This window comes from Trachurus trachurus, assembly GCF_905171665.1.
Source record: "Trachurus trachurus genome assembly, chromosome: 23".
NCBI classification, from domain to species: Eukaryota; Metazoa; Chordata; class Actinopteri; order Carangiformes; family Carangidae; genus Trachurus; species Trachurus trachurus.
The window spans coordinates 19,548,932-19,573,832 of NC_139912.1; the positions used below are offsets into that span (position 1 = coordinate 19,548,932).

At 42.6% G+C, this 24,901-nt stretch overlaps 1 protein-coding gene across 4 annotated transcripts in view; it reads left to right on the top strand.

Moving 5' to 3' along the window:
* The window catches only part of osbpl8 (oxysterol binding protein-like 8), a 115,202-nt gene extending 95,889 nt beyond the window's left edge, over positions 1–19,313 (top strand). For 3 of the 4 annotated variants that reach the window (XM_083999999.1, XM_084000001.1, XM_084000002.1), the window contains 19 exons: positions 129–209; positions 647–748; positions 1,983–2,186; positions 3,734–3,818; positions 4,999–5,164; positions 5,260–5,485; positions 6,009–6,193; positions 6,973–7,054; positions 7,155–7,253; positions 7,436–7,532; positions 7,637–7,735; positions 8,710–8,807; positions 10,269–10,358; positions 11,085–11,221; positions 11,305–11,490; positions 12,736–12,889; positions 15,174–15,276; positions 16,778–16,883; positions 18,181–19,313. In XM_083999999.1, coding sequence (XP_083856125.1) covers positions 129–209; positions 647–748; positions 1,983–2,186; positions 3,734–3,818; positions 4,999–5,164; positions 5,260–5,485; positions 6,009–6,193; positions 6,973–7,054; positions 7,155–7,253; positions 7,436–7,532; positions 7,637–7,735; positions 8,710–8,807; positions 10,269–10,358; positions 11,085–11,221; positions 11,305–11,490; positions 12,736–12,889; positions 15,174–15,276; positions 16,778–16,883; positions 18,181–18,310 — 2,430 coding nt within the window. In that variant the 3' untranslated portion in view covers positions 18,311–19,313. The remainder of the gene's footprint in view (positions 1–128; positions 210–646; positions 749–1,982; positions 2,187–3,733; positions 3,819–4,998; positions 5,165–5,259; positions 5,486–6,008; positions 6,194–6,972; positions 7,055–7,154; positions 7,254–7,435; positions 7,533–7,636; positions 7,736–8,709; positions 8,808–10,268; positions 10,359–11,084; positions 11,222–11,304; positions 11,491–12,735; positions 12,890–15,173; positions 15,277–16,777; positions 16,884–18,180) is intronic. The other variant, XM_084000000.1, reaches the window with a different exon arrangement.
* The last annotated feature ends 5,588 nt before the right edge of the window (positions 19,314–24,901 follow it).

A 24,901-nucleotide genomic window follows, 5' to 3' on the forward strand; every position in this document is an offset into this window, starting at 1 on the left:
AAAAGTATTTTATTCCATCTTTAGGGGGCAACAGTGTATATAATAAAGTACGATCAAGAGTTTAGGGGAAAATAATCTTTTGTCAATTTTCTGCTATTAACCCTTTCTTTTCTCTTGTGCTCTGACAGTCTGAAACTAAACTGTACAATGGCTCCGACAAGGATGTGTCCACGTCTGGAGGAAAGCTCACCAAGAAGGAGTCCCTCAAGGTAAGACAGATTAAATCAGCTTAAAGTCTCCAATATCCGGACGGCTAATTCTCCACACAGGCAAAATGAGTCTTAAAAATATTCTAATAATGGAAAGTGTTACGTGTGTCGTCTAATCACCGAGGCCTGTCAGGACTGTCATCTCACTCCGTCAGTCATGGTGAATAAAATCCTGCGCACTAGTTGGGCTGAGTTTACTGTTCCTCCTTCACATCGTAACAATACAGAGCTGCCAGGATACGTGACAAGGCAGAAACTTCACACTGCAGTTGAAAGCTCCCAGGTGTTATTTTAACAGAGACACTGAGGAGTGTGACTCCACTCTTATTTGCAGCCAAATGTAATTCAGTGAGAAAAGAAAGTGCGGCATATTATTATTCACCGTCACGCAGACTGAAGCTCTCTGAGCTTTGTCCACATCTCTGTTGTCACTGCAGGTGCAAAAGAAAAACTACAGGGAGGAAAAGAAGAGGGCGACAAAGGAGCTGCTCAGCACCATCACTGATCCCTCTGTCATCGTCATGGCCGACTGGCTGAAGGTGAGAACAAGTGTTTATTGCTGTATTCGGGGTCTCTGTACGAATAATAGTTGGATTTCATGCCATGTGTAACAGTCAACATAAAGGTTTGGGAAATTACAGATTCCTATATTTAAAGAGGAGCTATGCTACATGTTTACCTTAATTAAACAGCTTCAGAGTAATAGTGCTGGTAGCATCTCTCCGATGCTCCGGTGTCCCAGCTCTCGTCTCTGTGGCACCGCAACACAAACGCGCCCCATAACCCGTAATCTCTTGTTTATGACAGATAAGACTACACATATACTGTATACACATCGGAACATCCCTTTATCCACCCACTGCTCCATACTTTCTCGCCGGCTTCGTTGAAAACAAATGTACATGGCTGAGAGGAGGGTTAGCAAAACAGCAGAAAAGTGACCGATCATGCATAGTTCCCCTTTAAAGGGACAACGAGGAGTTTGTATTTGGTTATAAAAAAGTCTTATATTAATGTAGATGAATCTACGTTACCCACACTTGTTAATGGCTCCATTTTCGATCAATATATCGTTTTGTCTCTATCGTTATTTTGTTATTTTAATTAATGGTGGAAATGCTGGACGAGCCGACCAGCGTTTCCTTACTTTCGGTTTCGTGGACGCTGCCCGGCGGATCATGGGAATAACGCTGCCGAATCGCAGTTTATGGTCGTAGCTACGAGGGTATCTGATCGTCTTCGAATCTCTGACTTTCATTCTTGATGAATGAAAACATTCTTGGCAAGGTGTCCGTCTTGCACCGGTCCAAGAATTTCACCGTGCGTGCGGAGGCTCATGGTAAATGTAGTATGAAAACACGTAGCTTTCCAAAACTCCTCGTTGTCCCTTTAATATATTTAAGAATTGAATAAATATTATTCCAATCATGGCAGCTAATTGCTTCAACATGACCTTTGCCTAATCAAAGCAAGACATCTGGATTTCCTTTGAAAAAGAAATGGTTACATGACCACTCATAAATATATAACTAGGCACCTGGCATGTGGCTCAACCTGGCAACTTCCTGACCCTTTTTCTAGCACACAGTTCATATGACCTGTGTTGGGAATGACAGAACGACTTGACTTCATGTGACATAAGGAAACAAAGCAGTCGTTTTAGAGTTAGAGAAAAACAGTGTGGATGTGTTTATGTTTTGTACCAGAGGGTAATGCAGTCAGGTGAGGCCTTATCACATCTGACATCCCTGTGTTGGTGTTTTCAACTCTTAGATCCGTGGCACTCTGAAGAGCTGGACCAAGCTGTGGTGCGTGCTGAAGCCGGGCGTCCTGCTCATCTACAAAACCCACAAGAACGGCCAGTGGGTGGGAACGGTGCTGCTTAACGCCTGCGAGCTGATCGAGAGGCCATCCAAGAAGGACGGCTTCTGCTTCAAGCTCTTCCACCCGCTGGAGCAGTCCATCTGGGCTGTCAAGGTCAGGACATACTGAGCCTCCAAAACACAGGATTCACTGATGGTCTTCAACACATTTTTAGTATGGATGAGACTGTTCATGACAAACTTTAACAAACATGAAAAGAAAAAACCAAGCAGTCTGACTTATGGTGAAAGATGGAAACTGCAGATACACTAGATCACTGCAGCAAAGAAGAGACATTTTATCCTCTGAACAGAGTAAAACATACTAATATGAATAAATGACAGGCTTGTAAAGGGTTAAATCTTTTACACTATTATGAGTAACATTGAAAAGCAGTTTAACTACTGTTTTTAAATTATGCCCAGGTTATGATATATCCTATTACTCAAAAGGAGAAAATCCTACATTTGAAAGGAAATGAGAGAATAATTCATACTGGTTCAAAACTGGTTTTCTTCCCCTTTGGCTGGTACTTTAGTGTAGCCATGTAAGAACCATGTAATAACAATAAGGGACTCTGAGTTTAAAGACGCCCCTCTGCACTTTCTTGGACATAGACTTATGAAAGAATGAAGAAATACTGCCTGAAGTCAAAGTCTGGGTTCTGTTGTTTTCAAGCATTTGTTTGAATACAGGGAAGTTGAAAGCACATGAATTATGCTCTCCACATTAGACTGGAAGGACTGAATAGTTTAGCTCAGTGTAAATTTCTTTAATCCAAACAAAAGCCACAGTGTTAGATCTGTTCATATGTTGGATAGTTTGTTGGCCACACACACACACAACCCCCTATAAAAGCATGCTGTCATGTCTTTGTACAGTCATATTGTACAAACAGCCACAGTGGCATCAAACTTCTCATCTAACTAAAACAGCAAATCAGTCTATTTCTGTTATTAATCACAGTAAATGGATCATTGGGAAGCCGGGGAGGCATAATAATAACGCTGATGGTTTGTTATGCAGATGAGTGCAGCCTGTGTTGCTTTCCAGTGATGAATGAAACCAAACGAACGCAAACAGATCATCAAGATTTTCCATTAGAGACAAATCCTTTGTTCCCCGCAGCTAGAACAAATAGTTCCACAAACATGGACGTGAAAGGAGTTAAGAGCTCTTATTTGTTTAATTTAGGACAAGACAAAGACAATTATGCATCCGATCCAGACATTTCCATATTTGGCAGTGCACGTTTGTCCTGTTTGTTCCTGTGTTTACAGCTCTGTTCTGTCGTCCACTCCAACTGTGATTTGGTTTTCATCACCAAATTCGCATTTCGAGTGTTTGTCCCTTTGTGGGTGATATGAAAAAAGCTTGAATCACAATTAGCAGTCTGTGCGTTCGAGTACAGTTCCTTCTCTCCACACTGTCCTCCTCACTGTGGAAACACTTCTCTGTCTCCTCTCTTTGCTCATTCACATAATCACATACTCAAGGGTGCAGATTTCCTTTGTTTGCACATACAAAGGATTAAAAAACACTTAAGGGGGAAACCATCTATAAAAAAAAAGGAGAGACACAGATCAAAATCCAACAATCAAGAAAGTCATCCTCCCCTCTGAGCCTTAAAACACTGAAACCCTGGTTCTTGTTCCAAACAGGGTCCTAAAGGAGAAGCAGTGGGCTCCATCACGCAGCCATTACCCAGCAGCCACCTCATCTTCCGTGCTGCCTCTGAGTCTGATGGTAAGAAACAGGCTCTCAAGCACACTCCAGCTATCTGTCTTCTCTAAGTCTTCACAGTTTGCTTTCATTGTGTGACATTAGTTGGCATCACATTGGCAACAATTTTCTAAAGCAACATTATCATCAGCTCAGCCCTACATTAACTGCTGCCATGTGGCATTTTGTTAAGATGACACTAATCCTAATCCTTTTTTTTTTTCTTTTTTAAAATCTGTGCAGTTTTTTAAAATGTGTGTCAGAGGGCTGATATTAGTGCAGGCTGTAAATACTGTATCTATATAACATATGTGTATATACAGCTCTGGAAAAAATTAAGAGACCACTTCAAAATGATCAGTTCCTCTGGTTTTACTATTCATAGGTATGTGTTTGAGTAAAATGAACACTTTTGTTTCATTCTATAACCTACTGACAAAATCTCTCCCAAATTGGAAATAAAAATATTGTCATTTAGAGCATTTATTTGCATAAAATGCAGGTCAAAATGAACAGGTCAAAATAACAAAAACATTCTGTTTTCAGACCTTGTATAATGCAAAGAAAACAAGTTCATATTCATTTTAAAACAACACAACACTACTTTTTAAATTTGGGAAGAGTTTAGAAATCAACATTGGTGGAATAATCCCAAATTTTAATCGCAGCAGTGTTTTTTTTATTTATTTATAATCTTTCTTCCTCACTTTATTTTTTCCAGAGCTGTATATTGTAAATAAAATCCTCAGTAAGTTTCACAAAAAATAAATATTCAATGTAATGTGTAAGAAAACTAATTCAAGACCATTTCTGTTGAGTCCAGTGACTCTCAAGCTGGTTGTTCATATAAAAACTTGGATTATTGTTCAGTCTCTCATCATGTGAGGGTGAAAAGAGAGAAGTTGAGGCAAAATGAAGAGATAATGTAAAAGAAAAGAAATGAATGAGACCTGAGTTCTGTTTGAAGTGGATGTTTGAGTTTTGGCAACCGAAGCTTTGTAAGATTGTTTCCGTGAATCACTCTCACATTAATGGAGGTAAGTGAGAGGTTCCAGCCCCAGCCCAGCTCTGTGTCTCTGTCCATGGTGCTGAAACATCCAGCCCCCGTCTCCCTGTCTCTCCCACATCCGTCCTGTCTCTCTCCATGGTGCTGGAACAGTCAACCACTCCGCAGGTTAATGATGAATTTCCATCTCTCTCTCAGGTCGATGCTGGATGGACGCCTTAGAGCTGGCCCTGAAGTGCTCCAGTCTGCTGAAGAGGACCATGATCCGCGAGGGGAAGGAGGACATGAGCACGGTGGCCACCGGCGGAGAACACTCCATCAACTTCTACAGCCTCCTCCGAGCCCACAACATGCACGGCTTCCAGTGAGTTGTAAAATCGCGCCTGCACTCACATCACAGCTCGGTCGTCTCCGCCAGGAAACGTTCCTCAACCCTCTTCCTCACGTATCTCCCTCTAGGTTCAATGACAGCGACCATCTGAAAGACCCCGACCTGTACTCAGATAAGTCAGACCGGGAGGGGGAGCAGGACCACGAGGAGTCGGACCCAGAAGGCCTGGAGAAGAGCGAGGAGAGCGACAGCGACACGTCAGAGCGTCAGGACGACTCGTACATTGACCTGGATCCTAACGAACATCTGCGGGAAACCCCGTACCTGGAACAGTCCCATGAGGAACTGGGAGAGGTGGGAGATGAAGTCTACTGTCTTACAGAAGCTTTAATCTACAAAATAGCTCAGTCATGTTTGCAGCATTAGGACACGGTCTCATAAGATTTTTAGCAAAATGCTTATTTCTTACAAAGTTTCTTGTTAATGAGAATAAATTAGCACGTTCCACTGCTGTGGCGATTAAGAAAAGTGTATCGCAGTCAGGCTTTGATCACCATGTGGGTTGGTGTGCGTGGGCTCCTGCCAGGGACTGCAGTGGTACGACAACAAGTGTGAAAGTGCTAATATGCATTTCCATACTGATGAAATCTGAGTTTGACAGCTCATTATTTTAACGCTTACTGAGGCCAAGGCAGTGGGTGGAGGGGACGGGTGGGGGGTGGTGGGGGGTCTGGAGTGAGTACATAACGGGTTCAAAGCCTGCTGCAGTCAGCATAGAATATGCCAGCAACTGAGTTCCAATAGGAGCGAGTGAATTGTAATGCGTCTGCAGTCTTTTCCATGACCTCTCTACCATTGTGTGTTCTCCTTTCTTTAGGCGGGTGAGGCTGCCCAGACAGAGACAGTATCAGAAGAGAATAAATCTCTGATCTGGACTTTGCTGAAGCAGGTCCGACCTGGCATGGACCTATCCAAGGTGGTGTTACCCACCTTCATCCTGGAGCCAAGATCCTTCCTGGACAAACTCTCCGACTACTACTACCATGCAGACTTCCTGTCAGAGTAAGTCCAGCCTCAGGTTTTGTTTTAAAGGTCCCATATAGTATCGAGCGAGGTGGCCATGTGTTGTATGATCATAAATCAGCTCTAGATTCTATATTAATGATGTAAAAGTATTAAACCCTCAGTCCACAGAAAAATACACACAGTCTATATTCACAAACTTAAAACCAGCGGTCAGGACTTCTGTAACTTTGTGATGTCACAACAAAGCAGTCACCATCCACAGCCATTTTCCAAGCCCCACCCACCTGGACCCACCTTTCAACTTTGCAGGATTTGGTTTACTTGAAATAATCTATTTGATTTTTGTAGATCACTAAGACAACAGTCAGCCAATCAGAAAAGAGCCTCCTCTCTTCTGATTGGTTCACTGACCTGTTGTTACCAGAACTTGTTACTAGAGCTCCGGAGAGGCCTGAGAAAGGAGATGTAAAACTACACAGAAAAAAATTAGATCACAACACATTCATTTTTTTTTTCAGGTAATTGATGGTGAGGTTTACTTTAGTTTTTTTTTTTTTTTTTTTTTCTTCTTTTTCTTCTCAATGTAACATATGGTCACATTCATTCACTGTGTCTTACTGTCAGAATAAACCAAGACATGTATATGATGTATTTGCTACCTATGTAGAGGCTCTGTGGACACTAAAATGTCTGGGAAGATAATAAAGAGGATTCTGTAATAGATGGAGCGAAGTTGTAACTATGGGTTTACATAGGAATAGTATTTGTTCTAGTGCAGCATCAGTCTAAGCTTTGACTGTTTATTTTCTTGTCAGAGCTGCAATCGAAGAGAACGCCTATAACCGCATGAAGAAGGTGGTGAAGTGGTACATCTCTGGATTTTACAAAAAGCCAAAGGTGAGCAGAAATAACACACACCTTACTTCCTGTCACACAGACTCTTGAGTATTCAGTATGTCGGTCTAGCATCGTATCATTGTTGCTTTTTAATCCTCAGGGGTTGAAGAAGCCTTACAATCCAATTATAGGGGAGACGTTTCGCTGCATGTGGCTCCACCAGAAGACCAACAGCAAAACCTTCTACATCGCAGAGCAGGTAACAGCAGCTCCACACCGACAGAGACCAAGCCATCTGATTGGGCCACAGCTGTCAGCTGTTTATAATGTGATGAATCTGTGGCTGCTGGTTGCTACTTTGTCTGCTGTCAGTCCTTAAGATGAGTTTCAGACGTCTACCTCATTACAATTCAAGCTGACTGGCTCACTCTGTGTTCTCAGGTATCCCATCATCCCCCGGTCTCAGCCTTCTACGTGAGCAACAGGAAGGATGGATTCTGCCTCAGTGGCAGCATCCTGGCCAAGTCCAAGTTTTACGGTACAAACAAAAAATCCAATTAATATCTCACCCTCAGGAAGAGTTAGTAAAAGAAACATGAGCTTTGGTCGCTGCTGTTCTAGCTCTGTGTTCTTGTATTTCAGGAAACTCGCTGTCGGCCATATTGGACGGGGAGGCTCGGCTCAATTTTCTCAATCGAGGGGAGGACTATGTGATGAACATGCCCTACGCCCACTGTAAAGGTCAGAGAGCACACTGTACACCCACACTAAACTGATCCAGAGGTCAAACCAATCACGCAACATTTGTGTTATAGCACAAAATAGAGTGGAATAAAACAGTTTTTTTCTATACTTTATTCTTGTTTTTTTGTACAAAACATGGGCAGCATCAATGCAATGAATATAAACAGGTGTGGTTACAATATGATGTGACAAAATAATTCAGATGCTAACCATGTAGTGCCCTTATTGATACAAAAGAAACAACAACTAAAAGTAAAGGAAAAAAAGTTTCAAGTTTATTTATTTAAGAAATGCATATTAATGAACATTTTAAAAAAATATGAGAAGAGATTGTATGGACTATAAGTTTGGGATGACACATGATTAACTAGGTCAATGTTAAAATCCTACTGTGAACATGGATTATACAGTAAAGTGCTAAATTGTATTGCAGGTGGCCGAATAAAGTGCTAATAATTGCAAGAATTTATTGCAGAAATCCCATAGTAAAGTGCATCATGCGTTCAACAAACAACATATTGAAATACAACAAGCATACAGCAAACAGACAAAAAAGTATACAAATTTAAGTAGGACCATGTTCACAAATAATGCAAAAGGTAGATATGCACCCATACATACCCATGCACCTGAACACATACGTGCACATGTTCACATAGCACCCATATGACCACATAATCGTAAACATATTCATAATTGCACACATACATATGCGCACATTCATACTAACAAAACATGAGAGAACCATGGGGTTGCAAGTACTGTAGGTCTCCACTGAAATAAAACAGGATTGATATCCATACCTGGTTCATTCTGTGACAGGCCCTGAAGTGTCAGTGCAGTCCACTGTTTGCTTTTGTGGAAAAAGACAGAATAAGAAACAGTCCTGGCATTAAAGTTTCAGTTTGTGTCTGGGTCCTTCAGTTATCTGAGCTGACTGACATTTCTGCTGGCGCTTGTTCATCTGATAGGGATCCTGTACGGCACCATGACCCTGGAGCTGGGTGGCCAGATCACCATTGCGTGCGAGAAGACGGGCTACAGCGCTCAGCTGGAGTTCAAACTGAAGGTACGGCTGTGTTTTCCTGTGCACTGATATGAGACAGAGTCCTGCAGCCGTGGTAGAGTACAGTAGGACGTGTAGACGTTTAGAGGTGTACAGTGATAAACCTGTTAGTGAGGGGGGAACTCACAGGTTCTCACATGACGTCTGAATGTCTCGCTCCTCTACGCCATCACCAACCCCACTATTCCATCTCCTCGCCCTCCCTGAAATACACCCCCCATACTTTTATTTACCTGCTGTGTTATCTTGTCATAAACCAGCGGCAGGTACAGAGAGCACAAACAGACACACACATGTCCATTTAAAGGGATAGTTCAACATTTTGCCATAATCCCTATAGTTTTAGGAGTAGGATCGTTACCTTTAATTGCCTGTGCAAGCTATTTTTAGAACGGCGGAGCAGAGCCACGAGCTGCTCAGAGCTACGCTACGGTAATGGAATTTCTTGGTTTCCCTTATCAAACTCATCAAATACACAATCCAACAACTCCAAAACGCTCTGGTGGACAAGTTATGACCTGCACATTCACCAAACTATGAGGTAATAACAGAACGTTACGAGACAGAGTTGTTTTAGAGGTAAATTCATGCAAAACCGCTTATGCAGGTTACCATCGGGGGCAGCCTCAAAAACAACAACAAAACATCTTGCAACGTTCCGTTATTATCTCATAGCGTGGTGAATGTGCAGGTCACAACTTGTCCACCAGAGCGTTTTGGAGTTGTTGGATTGCGTATTTGATGTGTTTGATGAGGGAAACCAAGAAATCCCATTAGCCTCCATATAGCGTAGCTCTGAGCAGCTCATGGCTCTGCTCCGTCGTTCTAAAAATAGCTTGCATCGACAATTAAAGGTAAAGAACCTACTCCTAAAACTATAGGGATTATGGCAATGGGCAATTGCAATGGCTAAAATGTTGAACTATCCCTTTAACCTACAGTATTACTCCTAATGAGGATGAGTTTGGCTCCAAGTTTTGATAAACAATGTTTTTCATGATCATAAAAGATGCTAGACATGTCAGTCCTGCATCTTCCTGCTGTAGAGCAGAGTGGTGAGTGTAGAGTGGATGTGATGGAAACAATCAATGAATCGTCTTTATTTGAAGGTTGGTGGCAGAAGCTGTAAGAAAACGTTTATTCTTTTGTTTGTTAAATGATTTTAAATAGTTGGAAAGAACAGCAGAATTGGAGCACAACAACATTTTGACATAGACACGGACACAATGCAGAGACAGTGAAGCACAGGTGGATTTCCACGGTAACAGCAGCATGTAAACTGTATGTGTGCGGATATCTCTCCTTCCCCTCCCCTTAAAAACCCTACCTCACTTTCCTTCCTCTTTCCTTCCTTCCTCCCTCTCCTCCTCTTCACCTCTGTTCCTCTGTACCTGGCTTTTCCTCCCTCCATCCCCTCCTCATCCTCCTCCCTGCCGCCTCCTCTCTCTCTTCTCTCTCCTCCAGCCGTTCCTGGGCAGCAGCGACAGTGTCAACCAGATCTCTGGAAAGATCAAGCTGGGGAAGGAGGTGTTGGCTACACTAGAAGGACACTGGGTGAGACACACTATCGACTGACTGCTTCTTTGTCATTGAAGGAACAAAACTCTCCTGTGGGCAGGAGTTGTTTTTCATGGGTTCATTAAAGGTACAGTATGTAAGAAATCTAAAGCAACTGGCCGTAAAATCCTCCTAATATGTCACAGAGACTCAGGAATAATGTTCATATAACATGATGAACTCACCAACAACAATAGCACAGCCAGAGTATTCGCATTAAAAATCTTTTTTTGCAGACTGCAAATCATGTTTATGTTTTGAATTTACGTGTTTACATGTAGCGCCACCTAGCGCTCTCTCCCAGTCACTGCGGTGTCAGTGGCATTTCAGCCTCTGTCTGCTTCCACTGAGCTGCTGCTACGGCTGGGAGGAAAAATGAGATCACTGTGTTTTGAATTTGACTGCAGTAACCGTTTTTGGCCACATTCTTACATACTGTACCTTTAAGTTGTTGTGTTGCTTCTTGTGAGATTTGTGTTGGAATGAAAACTTTATTTTGAAAAACAAAACAAAACAAAACAAAATTGTAAGTCATACAGTTCTATGAGGATGACAAGCTTACATCAAATATAAAAGCTCTTAGTCATGAAAACAGTGTTGCTTCTAATACTCTAGCTACATGCATCTTGTCAGTGTAAACACAGTTTTATTTGTGGAAAAGGAAACAGTGGGAGACTTTTGGTAGAGTGTGTCCTTAATGAGAGGTTCTGACTCCACTCACAGGACAGCGAGATCTTCATCAACGACAAGAAGACAGGGACAGTGGACACTTTCTGGAACCCCACACAGGACCTGAGACAGAGTCGACTGACCCGCTGCACCGTCCCCCCGGAGGAGCAGGGGGAGTACGAGGCAGAGAGGTACATACCGTACTCTACATCCTCACCGCTGTCTGCACCTACATCGTTCACATTCTGAACTGGTCCTCCTCTGTGTCCGTCAGGCTGTGGCAGCACGTGACCCGGGCCATCAACAACAAGGACCAGACCGAGGCCACCAACGAGAAGTTCATCCTGGAGGAGGTTCAGAGGAAGTCGGCCCGCGAGCGGAAAGCCAAATGTGAAGAGTGGATCCCCGCCCTGTTTGAGCAGGACTCTGTCACTGGAGAGTGGCATTACAGATATGCTGAGTGAGTGACTCTGCTGCCTGTCAGATCACATCTACTGCAGTGAAGCTGCTGCAGCTCTTACGACCTTCCTGCTGTGACTCACTGAAAATCAAACTACGTTCGAGGATAAATCCATACTTCAGTTCTACAGTGTAATACTAATAAATACATGTGAAGGGCCTCACTATAGTAATTCTACAGTATGGACAAGTACTAACAGGCAGACTGATACTCAATTGATCAGTCTGGTACAATCAATATCTGATAGTTAATATACTAGAGAGCAATATATTTCCTGCTTGTATTCTACCTTTTCTTTAAAAATAGCCACTAAAAGAGAGAAACCCAGGATGTACTCAGTGAGTCATTTTAACAAGAGGCTTGTCAGTGGTTCATTGGGACACAAAGTGCTGATATAATTAAAGATAATATCAGCCAATAATATTTATTGGTTAGTTTTCTCATCTTAATATTAGGTAGCAAGTAAATATTTGATGAAAATGCTAAAAAATATATAAAGCTGGGTTTGAATTAAGACACATTTAAGATTTCATATTTGGATCATAATGAAATGTATGACCACCCACGTCCGATCCACTGAACATATCATAAAAATCTTCTTCTATTCTAGGACTTTCACATCTTCCAGTCGCTTGATCAATAGAACAGGACTTCTCCAATAGAACAGGCTGCCATCTAGTGGTCACTCCTTGTAACTGCACAGTTGTTTTCAAACCTGCTTCATGAGTAGAATAGAATAGAATATACTTTATTGAATTAATAATATAATAATAATAATAATAATAATAATAATAATAATAATAATATAGTTTATTTATACAACATCTGGAGTGATGAACAAAGCGTTTTACATAACAGATACAAAGAGAAAGAGAACACAGAATGATAAAATACATGACAAATGACAAGCAATAGAAATAATAAGTGTAAAAAATATGTACAAACAAACAAAAGAAAACAAAAAAACAAAATACACATAGCAGCATCCAGATGGAGGGGGTGTAGATGAATAGACTGTGTTTATATTGAGTATAAATGACAGGAACGCCCTCTACCCTGCACTGTAAAGAAAATGTTTTTACTGGTAAGATATGCAGGTGGGCGGTTGATGTATTTGCCATCTTTTCCTCTTTCTCTTTCTTTCTCTCTCCCTCTCCCTCTCCCTCTCCCTCTCCCTCTCCCTCTCCCTCTCTCTCTGTGACTCCTCATCTCTGTCTTCGTGTCTCTCCCCCTCCCCCTCCCCAGCACGAGGCCCTGGGATCCGCTCAACGACCTGATCCAGTTTGAGAAAGACGGCTGTATCCAGACCAAGGTCCGACACCGCACCCCTATGGTACGTTCTGGCAGTCTTATTAGTCTGAGTAACCAGGGGCCGCGGAGGGACAATTGCAAGTGCCAGGTAGGTCGTCCCGATCGAAAAACAACCAAAAACAAAGCATCTCGCCGCCTCAGCCTCCTTCACCGCAGCACCCGTTGCACCGTCTTCATTGTCGCTTCTTCTCTTTGTGTCGTCATGGCTGTGCTGACGCCGCCGTCATCGCCTCTGCTCCTTTTGTGTCTCTACCTCTGTTTTTTTTTTGTCTATTTTTTTTTTTTTTTTTCATTTGTCGCTCTGACACCTGCTGCTCTCTCTGTATGGGAGGGAAGGGCATGTCACACTGCATCATACTGTAAGTCAACAGCGAGGTTTTTCCTTCCTTCTCCTGCCTTTAATGGGAGGAAAATAACAATGCAACACAAAGGAACGCACTTACCACACTGGCAGCTGATGGAGACGTCGTTCCATATCTACCTGTAACAATGAGGTTATGAAGCTGTTGGTAGATTGTAAGTGATTAAGAGCACGGTGAGGGTTAGAGCCTCTCCTCAGCCACTGGATGCTGAACTCAGTCTGCTCTAAATCTAACACTATGTGCGATATAAATGCTGTCGCTCATAGTGACAAACAGTTTCAGCAAAATGTTTCAGCATCTTTCTACGCAGGCGATAAAACAGTTCTAATAAACTCTCTGTCCTCTTCCAGTCCAGCATCAAATAACACAGACAGAGTTACAACTAGCTGGAGACCGCAGTCAAGTTTTCAGCAGCTCAGAATCTAATTATTTCCCTCAGGAAACCCAACCACAGTAAAAAAAAAAAAAAGGAAAGAGGAAAAGAAATGAGAAAGGAAAGAGAAAAGTTCCTCCTCAGCTCCGCCCGTCACCAGTGGCTGGCTGCAGCCACCATGCCCTCCTCACCTCCCACCTGTCCTCGTCTTCATCGCGTCTGTTTCTATGTTGTGTTCACTAATCGGCTCCTAACTGTGACATTGAATCACAGTTTCTCGTTCTGTTCAGAGGCTGCAGGCTGCTCTGGTGCAGCCAGTAAAACCACTGGCTGCTTGTTTGGCGTCTGTGCGTGTGTGTATGTGTGTGTGTTTAAAGGGATAGTTCAACATTTTGGCAAATTGGCCCAATGCTAAAATCCCTATAGTTTTAGGAATAGGTTCGTTAGCTTTGATTGTCGGTGCAAGCTGTTTTTAGAACGGCGGAGCAGAGCCGCGAGTTGCTCAGAGCTACGCTACGGAGGCTAATGGAATTTCTTGGTTCCCTCATCAAACTCATCAATTACACAATGCGAAAACAACTCTGTCTAGTAATGTTCCGTTATTATCTCATAGCGTCATGAATGTGCAGGTCACAATTTGTCCACGAGAGTGTTTCGGAGTTGTTGGATTGTGTATTTCGATGAGGGAAACAAAGAAATCCCATTAGCCTCCGTAGCATAGCTCTGAGCAGCTCCCAGCTCTGCTCCGCCGTTCTAAAAATAGCTTGCACTGACAATTAAAGGTAACGAACCTACTGCTATGACTATAGGGATTATGGCAATGGGCCAATTTGCTAAAATGTTGAACTATCCCTTTAAAGTAACCCCCTGCTTAGAGCCAGAGCCAGTGAAGTTTCATTCTGTGGATAGTTGTCTGCCACCATCGGTACCTTTGTCTCTACTGGGCACAAACAGCACAGACACTGTCTGTAGGTCGAATGTGTCAGATCAAGTAAAACAGTGTCTCCACGTCAGACAGGCCTGTGATTGGCTGCTCCACACACACAGTAACATCCAGAGCAAGTCAAACACACCTTCATGCTTAATGCTTCCTTAAATCTGATATTAGAATAAATCAAATTCTAAAAAGCATTATTCCCTCATTTGGAACAGGCCTCCATCTGTTTAAATGTTTTGACCTTATGATGTTTGTCATCCAAAATGTTTTTATGCGGCCAACATTGAATCAACAAACTCTGTCTTAGTGCATCACATTAAAAAGCTGTAATCCAGTCAGAGTTTAATCCTCTTGAATCATTTTAATGTCCCGGCTCTCGGCAGGTTGGGGTTATTTTGGATGTTGGCTGTGTGTCATCTAGTGTTTAAGTTGGATGTAACCTATTGATATGCATGCATTGCACAGCTGTCATTACTGCGCCGACTAGCATGTGTGTGTGGGAGGGAGTCTTGCATCATAGCATCAGTTTGTGGTGTTGATTGTATTTAAACTATTCACTTTTCTGTTTTCTTTCTTTCTTTTTTTTGTCCTTATGTAATTTTCTCTGCATGTAGCTGCTCTGTGTGTGTGGCCTGTGTTATAACCTGTCTATCTTTGCGTGTTTGTGTGTGTTTGTGTGTGTGTACGGGTGTGTGAACAGGTAACGGTGCCAAAGAGGAAACACAAGAGTGACAAGCCCAAAAGCCCAGAGAGCGGCTGCTCGTCACCTGAACCCGACCGTCAAGACTCGTCTGGCAGCGAACGTGAGTCATTAACAGTAACATCACTGCTCATATCAACATCAGCCTAAATGATCACTGATGTGTAGTATGGAGCAGCTCCTAGCTACATGTTGACAGCATCATGGTCCTGTCCAAACTGGATCTAGTTGTGTAAATCCTCTAAACACCGAATAAGTGAGTTATAAAAGCTATAAAAGCTATTAAAAAAAGTGGACAGCTTGATGGAGGTTGAATATGAATGTATTTGTGAAAGGATGAACAATGATCTGGGATCAGTGGAGACCTCTGCTGGTCATGAGTCAGCATTTTCTGGGACACATCACAAAAAGTCCACTGTCAGTACAGTACAGTACATACTACATCACATATGAAATAAAATCATTTTTATGGCTTAACACAAAACAAAAATCTGTATCTATCTTCTATCTAGACTTCATAGAAGGGCTGTTAAAGGGATAGTTCAGCTTTTTTTGAAGTGGGGTTGTATTAGGTACAATTGTTTATCTGGAACTACCCAACTCACTCAGTACTCCACACAGACAGGCTACGCAACACGCTGTATCACTCCGCTGATCCAAACAGCTGATAGGCGGAGTGATACAGCACATCGCGGAGCCTGTCTGTACTGAGCGAGTTGGTTAGTTCCAGATACAGTGATGCATTGTAAATGTTTATTGAACTGGTGTATTATTTTGAGAGGCAGCAAAAATACGCTGATTAATCGTCCCTCATTGACAACAGTGTACTGCCTGAGTCCGGTGTTTCTCAGTGGGGGGGGGGGGGGGGGGGCAGAGACCTTTCTAGTGCAGATGTTATTCTTAATGGCCATTTGTTCCTAAAAAAAAAGCTGAACTATCCCTTTAAGGGAATGTTAAGGCTTTTAATCTGAAATATTATTAGTTATCTGTTTTTTTTTTTTCATTTATCACTATTATTATCAGCATTATATTATTAATTTCAGTGTGTGAGTGTATGTTTGTGTATGATATGAATAAAAAATAATTATATATACTGTGTATATATATATATAAAAAAGAAGATACCAGACCCAGACTTAAACTCCACACTGTTATGGTGTTAGTTATTTCTTCTTGTGTTTCCTGTGGGGGTGATACAGTAGGAACTTGCTGCTACATCATATTTAATTGAGCCCATACCCAATTTTAGAATCTAAACTTTACAAAGAAACTTTCAGCTGAAGACGTTTTTTTTCCTTGAGAAAAGTAAGATTTGCTTTAACATGTCAGCTTTATGCTGGTACTGTATCTGAGCCACTGAATTCACTTCTCCCCCAAAAAGGCTTTAGAGAGTATTAAAGTCTTATATTTCATTTACAAAGCTCTGCATGTTTCCTCCTGCCTCCCCTCACACTGCACTGTTAGATCTACTCAGAGATGTTGTACAACATGTCTGTGCTCATACAGTCAGTGCAGCAGTGCAGGTCTTTACCTTAACGATGTTGCTGAACTGGCTGTGATGTAAATGTCACTAACTTCATGTGTTACATCTCATTTTGTCGCAGGACACAAAAGCAAACACAACAGTCGTCTGAGGAAAAAAGGAGCCGACCTCAGTGAACTTCAAAGTGCCATTGAATCTATAAAGAAGACGCAGGAGGACATCAACAGGTGAGACCACACACCTCCCGTCCTTTCCTGTCTCTGGGTCATGTGGGTTCTGTCCCAGGTTCTCACAGATCTTCTTAAAGGGATACTTCACCCAAAATCAATAATTCACCATCACCAATCATCTTACTCACAGTCATGCCAAGGAAGGGTTCGGGGAACTTTCTGCGCGAGATTTGCTGCAAGATGTTCTTCCGTGTTTACATCATCCAGCCAATGGTTTACAACGACAAACAAACATCTCTCAGTAAATCTCGTGCATGCATCAACAGAGCCAATGGGAGCTACTGCTACATCAAGGCTAAAAACAGAGATCAAATTAATATTTTCCGAACAACTTTTTTATGTGGCGGCTTCAGGACACTTGGGTCAGTAAGGACGAGCAGTATGGAGGTATTTGGATGTTTCATAGTGTGTGTTTTGGACGATTCAAAAGTGAACTCTATCTGCCGCCATTATATGAAAATCTGTTGCCAGTCGGACCCCCCCTGGAACTCCAAAAGCGTTTTGATAACTCTGAAAGTTCTCCAAACCCTTCCTTGGCATGACGGGGAGTAGAAAATTGGTGAATTATCGATTTTGTCTCTCAACAAACACTCTCTCTGTTGGTTCTGGTTTTGGTGTCATTTCCCAACAGAGAAGAAGTTTAGAGGGGTTCAAAGGAGAAACCATGAATTACAAGTGAAAACTAGAGAATGCATTTCCTGAAGGAAATAAGGGTGAAAGCTGGAAGCTGAATGAGTTGAATAAATTGTTGAAACAATACTGAATTAAGTGAAGAAAGTGCTGAAGAAATCTTGACAAGATGAAACAATATCTGAAGAGTAAAAGTAAAACATGTAAGAAGGAGGCTGTATGAAATGGTTTTAGATTAGCATGAAGAAACAGAAAAACCGAACTGTTCTCAAATATTTTTAAAACTGAAGTTTAGAGGGGTTCAAAGGTGAAACCATGAATTACAAGTGAAAACTAAAACACAGGGGAAACACAGAGTGTGGTTAGATGGTATGATCTCTTGCTGAGTTAATCAGATTTTAGGGAGTGGTTAGAGAACACATCCCATATGGGCTCTGGCCCTTGTGCAGGAGATCGCTGGTTTGACTCCCGACCAAGACGATCATTTACTCTGTGTGTTCCCTCATTCTCGCTCTTGTTTCCTGTCAAACCTCCACTGTCCTATCCAATAAAGGCAAAAATAACAACCACAGTATCTTTGACTGCACTATGAGCCGATGATGTCACCTGCCTCTTCACCTCTGACATCCTGTGTGTGTGTGTTTGTGTGTGTGTGTGTTTGCAGGAGCGTCAGCGTCCTGCGGAGTCGCGCGGTGGGCCGGGCGGAGGGCGGCTCCTTCCTCCAGCAGCGCGACTACGTCATCATCGTTTTCCTCATCCTCCTTCAGGTCCTGATCAACTATGTGTTCAAGTAGCAGCCATAACCCCACAGAGAGAGTGGTGCCCTTACACACACACACACCCACACACACACACACACACACACACACACACACACACACACACACACACACACACACACACACACACACACACACACACACACACACAGATGCAGTCTCACACTCTTTGAGCCTTAGGCGTCACGATGGGGTACTGAGAGACATGAACTTTGACGTCCCATGATAAGTGACTGCAGCAGCGTCCTCCACTTCTCTTCTTATCTGTCTTTATTAAACCCCGACCGCACACGTCCAGAAAAGTGGAGACTTCAACGCAGAAAGGAGAAAACAAAACTCGTATTTATTTTGAACCAGTCCATTCCAAAAACTCTTGAGGGATCCACAGATTTCAAAGCGGAGAGGAGAAGCTGCTGGAGGAGAGATTCTGGTGTGATGAAGTCTCGACGTCCTCTCTGGAGCGTTCTGATTTGCCTTGATGTGAGAGGCAAAGACAGCAGCCATTTTTCTTTTCTTTTTTTTTAAACTGTTCTTTGTTTTTCTTTGTTTTGTTTTTCTTTTTTTCCGATGGAGTGAAACCACTCTGTCGATTCACATTTCACCTCAAACGACAGGGAAACCTTTTAACATGGAGACAAGTCCCACGTCTCAGATGGTAACAAAGATATAAAAAAAAACAACGACAAAAAAAACCCAACCTTTAATTTAAATGTTTCTTAATGTTTTGTTTCTTTGCTCGGTGTGTCCTGCGTGGACAGGGGTCTGCTTGGAACAAAAAAAAAAAAAGCAAAGCGTTGATAAGGGAGAAAAAGTGGTCCAAATCTCTGTGAGTTTTATTTTTTTATAATCACATACTTTTCATATCGTCTGGGTTTTTAAACGCGTGGAAACGGACCAGAAAGACAAATAACAAAGTGATACTGTCAAAAGGAACAGAAGCTATAATTTCTGCTGTATAATAAAAACGTCACCTTTTTCATACAAAGTCGATGTTAAAAAAAAACTAAAACAAAAACAACGTCATTGTAAACTGTAGGTAGCAAATGTACAGACGGGAGCGAGGGTAGGACGTCCGCCCGCTGTACAGAGTTTTGTTTTTAAGGCACAAATGCACTGGAAATGTTTGTATTAATTAATTCATTTCGTTAGTTCGACTTGTTTCTCAAGTGGACGTCTCTGAACTTTTTTATATTTCTGCTCTGACGCGGTCTGGAGCGTCGACAGGGGCCAAAGAGCTCAGTGACCACTGCCCCCAGTTTCAGGTAAAGACAGTACCACGTGATCAAATTCTTATTCAGAAGTGGTCTGGTCCACATGTGTCCACATTGTTTTAATCAGTCTGAGGGTGAATGTGTGTCTCCAGCTTCGTAACGGTGACTTGAAGCAGCAGAGGTTGAAGGGACGGCTGCAGAATGACTCGACACTTCTACGGCTGCAGGAAGTTGAGCCTTTTAGAGACGAGGCCATGACTCACCGTCATCCAATCATCAGTGTGATACAGTCTGGGATGTTTCATTTTACACAGACTTGCAGCAGGTGAACATCGGTGTCAGAATAATCTCGTTCGGCGAAGTTATCATCGCGTCCTGTTGACAAAGACTTGAGCTTGTGGAGCTGTCCTTGACTCTTCAACTGCTCTGAGATCAGTTATAATATCACAGCATTATCCTCATGCACTAAAACTGCACTCAGAAGCAGCAGTAGGGAGTTTTTGTGTATAGGAAAGAAGCAAAGGAGTGGATCAGTAGCTAGTTAGAAGTTAGTAGCATAGTATACGGGTTCAACCATTACAAAGTGCAGGGGCCGCTTGATTTTCACTGCCGCAAGTGTTTTTTGGGGCATCACATGATAGAATCCTGGTTCCAGACCAGTTCTTTCCCATCTACGTCATCACCTCATGTCGTCACCACTTCAACCATCGCTGCTTTAAGTCTCTGTTGACTTTCGAGGAGCGTTATCAATCCTCCCATCTGACTGCAAGAAAGCGAGGAGGTGGAGAAGGATGAATTCAAACAGTTTCTTTAAAATGATTTATTCTAATAGCAGAGTTAAGTTGTGGAAGCACATAGAGAGAGAAAGACATAGACAATGGTGCATATACAGTTTTAACTGAAGGCCTCCAGACCGAGCGTCAGAGGAGAGAGGCCGTAACACTCCACTCCATCATCGGGACAGAGTTCAGAGCATCGGTCGTGGCTTCCAGTGCTTTTGTGCCTCTGATGTAAAACCAGGAAAACTAGAGATTAGACACTTTAGCGAGCTCCAAGTGAGAGGAGAAGATAGACTTTTTCTACGTACTACTGTCACCATAGTATACCATTCCAAATGTACGCAAGTACCAGCCAAACTCAGTGTGTAGAGTAGGAGTCGGCCCCGTTCACTGTGTAAATATCCAATGGGACGGCTCGGTCCTCGCGACTATAGCGCGGTGCGGCGTCTCAGCACCAAGGTTGTTTTTTTGTTTTGTTTTTTTCGCAATACAGACACTCCTGCGCTCTGTGCACAAGCCAGTCTTTAACCTTGTGTGTCCTTCTGTCCACTGCTCTGTAGATACACATGGACATCCGTCAGATTCCCACCGGAAAAAAAAAAAAAAAAAAAGCTCGCGGCCTCGACGTGTGGCTCGTCACTCAGCAGTGGTTTAACCCGCAGCTTCAGAACACTTGAACGCACCCTGACGATAAGCAGGCTCATGAGCACTGAGGCAGATTTGACACTCTGAAGGTTCAGAAGCTGCTTGCTATTTGATAAAGTCCAGAAGGTTTGTCCTCCTGCTTCCCAGAAAGACAAACTGTTTGTTTTTTTTTCTGCTGCAAAGTGTCTGTGTGTGTTTTCACCATGAAGGCAGCACAGGAGAACTCCTTCCTGACCTTTCTAACCACACCGTCAGGGTTTTCTAAGTAAGAAGCTACAAACCGAGGCCATTCAGAAAGATCAGACCCCCCCGCCCCCCCCCTCCCCACCCCAGATATCGGAAAACATTGATTTTGTATCTCTCTTCGCCTGTCATGATGTTAGCCTTGTCAATGTTTACATATCCAATTGCCTCCGCCGTCAGCAGACTGTTAAGCGATGCAAACTCTGTAACGCTGACAACAGGTTTAAAAGACAAACTGGTCTGGTAGCATCGTCGGACGGGAGCCAGCTGTACCCCCCCCACCCCGCCACCCCCTCCCCCTCTCCGTAAGTTACCCGGCTGGCCCGTGTGTATCTGTACATGTATGTGTGTGTGTTGATCCTCATTGCCTCAATCGCTCATCTTGATCCAGATATTAGAATGTGGAGAAATACGTTTATACCAGTGCCTTCTAGAGTCAGACTGGGGGAAGGGGTAGATAGGGGAGGGGAGGGGGGAGGGGGGGGGGTGGATGTGGGCTGGTACAGATGTGGCCAGGTGTTGAGGCGGCGGAGTGTGTGTGTGTGTGTGTGTGTGTGTGTGTGTGTGTGTGTGTGTGTGTGCTGTCGAGCGGACGTGCCATATGAAGCCTTAGAAACGAGTCTGACTCCGGCTCCACAGCCCCCGCCTCCTCCTCTCCTCAAGTGTCGCCATAGTAACGCACCTGTAGGTTTTTTTTTTTTTTTTTTTTTGGGTCTTTCTTCTCCCCCGGATGCTGATTCCTGCCACAGGAGAGAGATGGAGGGAGGGAGAGAGACCCCTCCTCTCCTCTGCTTTGTCCTCGTCTCTCTCTCTCTCTCCCGCTCTCTCTCGCAACACACAATTCAGAGGGAAACAAACATCTCGGCTGTTCTGTTGTTGTCGTCGTCGTCGTCGTCGTCGTCGTCGTTGTTGTTGTTGCCGTCTCTGTAAAATAATCCATTTTATTTATGACTCTTTTCTATGTGGGTTTCTGTTTGATTAGATTCTCTCCGTCTTTCATGTTTTTCAAAGATGATTTTAAAACGATGTACAGTTGCTTTTATTTCCACTCCTCCTTACTTGACACCACACACAGGCAACTGGCCTCAACTTGTGCACACTGTCAACTGACAACTGCCCTGCAACACCCCCCTCCACACACACACACACTCAAACACACACACACATACCCTTTTTCCTATCTGAGTACCTGAATATATTTAATGTATCTCCATGGCAACTATAACTTCTTAGAAGTTTATGGTCACATGTAACATAACAGAATAAAAACAAATGACACTCGGGGTCTTCTGTCATCATTGGAACTAAACTCACTGGGTGTGTTGTTTCTTCTTCACTGTGTTGTCGTGTGTCATTATGTAACTGCAACCAGGTGAAACGTGAACAAGAAAATGAATAAGTTGATTAGGAAACATGAACAGAAGCTTAAAGGTCCATAGTGTAAAATAAGGGGACATCTACACTTCTGATTCTATTATTTATCTATTAAATAATTCTATTAGAAATAGAATAGAATAGAATAGAAAAAAAACGTATTAATCCCTAGGAGGGAAATTCAGAAAACTCAGAGCTACAAGACTTTGCTGCTCCCAGTTGAAGCGCATGTTCTATTGTTTATTTCAGAACGTGAAACTCTTGAATCGTGCTCTCTGGTTGGCTGTATTTTCCATTCCGTACAAACCTGGCGGTGCAAGATGGTGACACTCTCTAAGCAAGATCCTCGCTCTATGTATATATAAAAGAAGAATTATAAGGCTATGAAAACCAAACAGATTTTATTTTAAAGGGATTATACACACAAAAATTGGTAGTATATTCAGATTTGCCAATAAACCTTGACAAATATTACACACTGGACCTTTAAATCAGTGCAGAGAAAGACTCAGGGAAAAGAAGCAAAATAACACGAGGCAGATAAACTGATGGAAAGTGAATGAATAGCAATAAGACGTGTAAAATGAAAACAGGCTGATAGGTGGAGAACAATCACAGCCTGTGTGATGGAGAGAGAGAGAATTGGTTCAGCATGGAAATCAGATTTAATTTAGTTTTGGTTGTTCCCCTCAAATAAACTATTGTATTTTTTTATTTTTTATTTTTATTTTTCATCCGAATATCATTTATCATTTTCAGCTACAACATCACACTCTTCACACAAGTCAGATAAACCTGAGCCCAACTAGATAAACAAATTAAACTCATTAAACTGATTTCCTTTTAATTCATGTGCAGATGTTGTGAGAAGTACAAACCAGTATGAGAATGTAGCAACTGGTGACAATTTTAAGCTAAAATACACATTATTAGGAACATGTATGTTGCTAAATGCAGACTTGCCTGTCCATAGCATAATTAAAGACTAGTGTGCAATCATTAATAATTATAACAGCAAGATTATTCATTCAATCACCAATAAAAACAATAGTTATAATTCATATAACATCTTCAATGACGATGTGATAGTTTGATATTTCAGGGGGCAGAATCAGCAGAGCAGGATCCACTGTTTGAACCACTCGTTTCATTTACCATTAGAGGGGGATGTAGAGTCTCTTTTCCAGCAGAGCGGCCGCTGGTTTAAAGTGATCAGAGCTGACAGTGTGATTTCCACCGCCACACGTCTACATCCAGCTGTGACCCTGGTGTGTCGGGTTTTCTAATAATCTGCCACTTCTTAGCGGCCGGGAGGTCACAGAGGGTTGAAGACGGACTGATGCACTTTCATATGAAGCAATCATCTCTTCAAGCGACTGCTGCCCTTGAGCAAGACGTCAACCGGAGGTTAAAGACCACGGATGTTCTGCAGCAACATTAAGGCGTGAAAGAGACCAGGAAATGTCTTTGTCTCATGACATGTTTGTGGTACAGATGCAAGCATCATATTTGGAAATATATGATTATCATGCTTAATAACCAAATAAATGTGATTACCAATTATTAACATTAAAAACTGATAGCATTGGCAAAGAAATTATAGAAATGGATGAGAATGAAGGAAATCTATATGACAGCCTTTCTCCAAACTGTATCTACAGCTCTGATGCATCTGAGCAATTGTTTGATTCCAGTGGCCGATCGTCCCCAGTGTCAGTTCCTCAGCCAAGGACGTTGACGAAGGTTGAGGGAGCAGAACAGTCCTTCCTGTCCCTCTCAGATAACAACCAAACATCTGATATCAATCCCCACTCCAGCCCCTTTCTACTCTGCATGGCTGCTTTGCATCAACACCGCACTGGTGCTGCTGTTGGAGGGGGGTGGGAGGAGGGACAGAGTGGAAAAGACTGAATTGCAAGGAGGAACAAAAAAGAGAGGCAGAGGGAGAGTCGAGCAGGGAAGGAGGGATGCAGGGTGTGAGAGGACGAGTGTGAGGAGAGGAGGAGAGGTAAATAAGCTTCCGACAAAACTGGAACACAGCTGGTTTTTGTTGCAATGATTAATTCATCTATGTGTCATTATTAATATTTCCCTCATCGGTTGGCCAAGATGTGACAGTGATGCCTCCGTCTGTGCCTCTTCTACACTGTGGAGGTTAAAGGGATAGTTCAACATTTTTGGCAAATTGGCCCATTGCCATAATCCCTATAGTTTTAGGAGTAGGTTTGTTACCTTTAATTGCCGGTGCAAGCTATTTTTAGAACGGCGGAGCAGAGCCGCAAGCTGCTCAGAGCTACACTACGGAGGCTAATGGAATTTTTTTTTTTTTTTAAAAGGACAGTGTGCAGTGACAT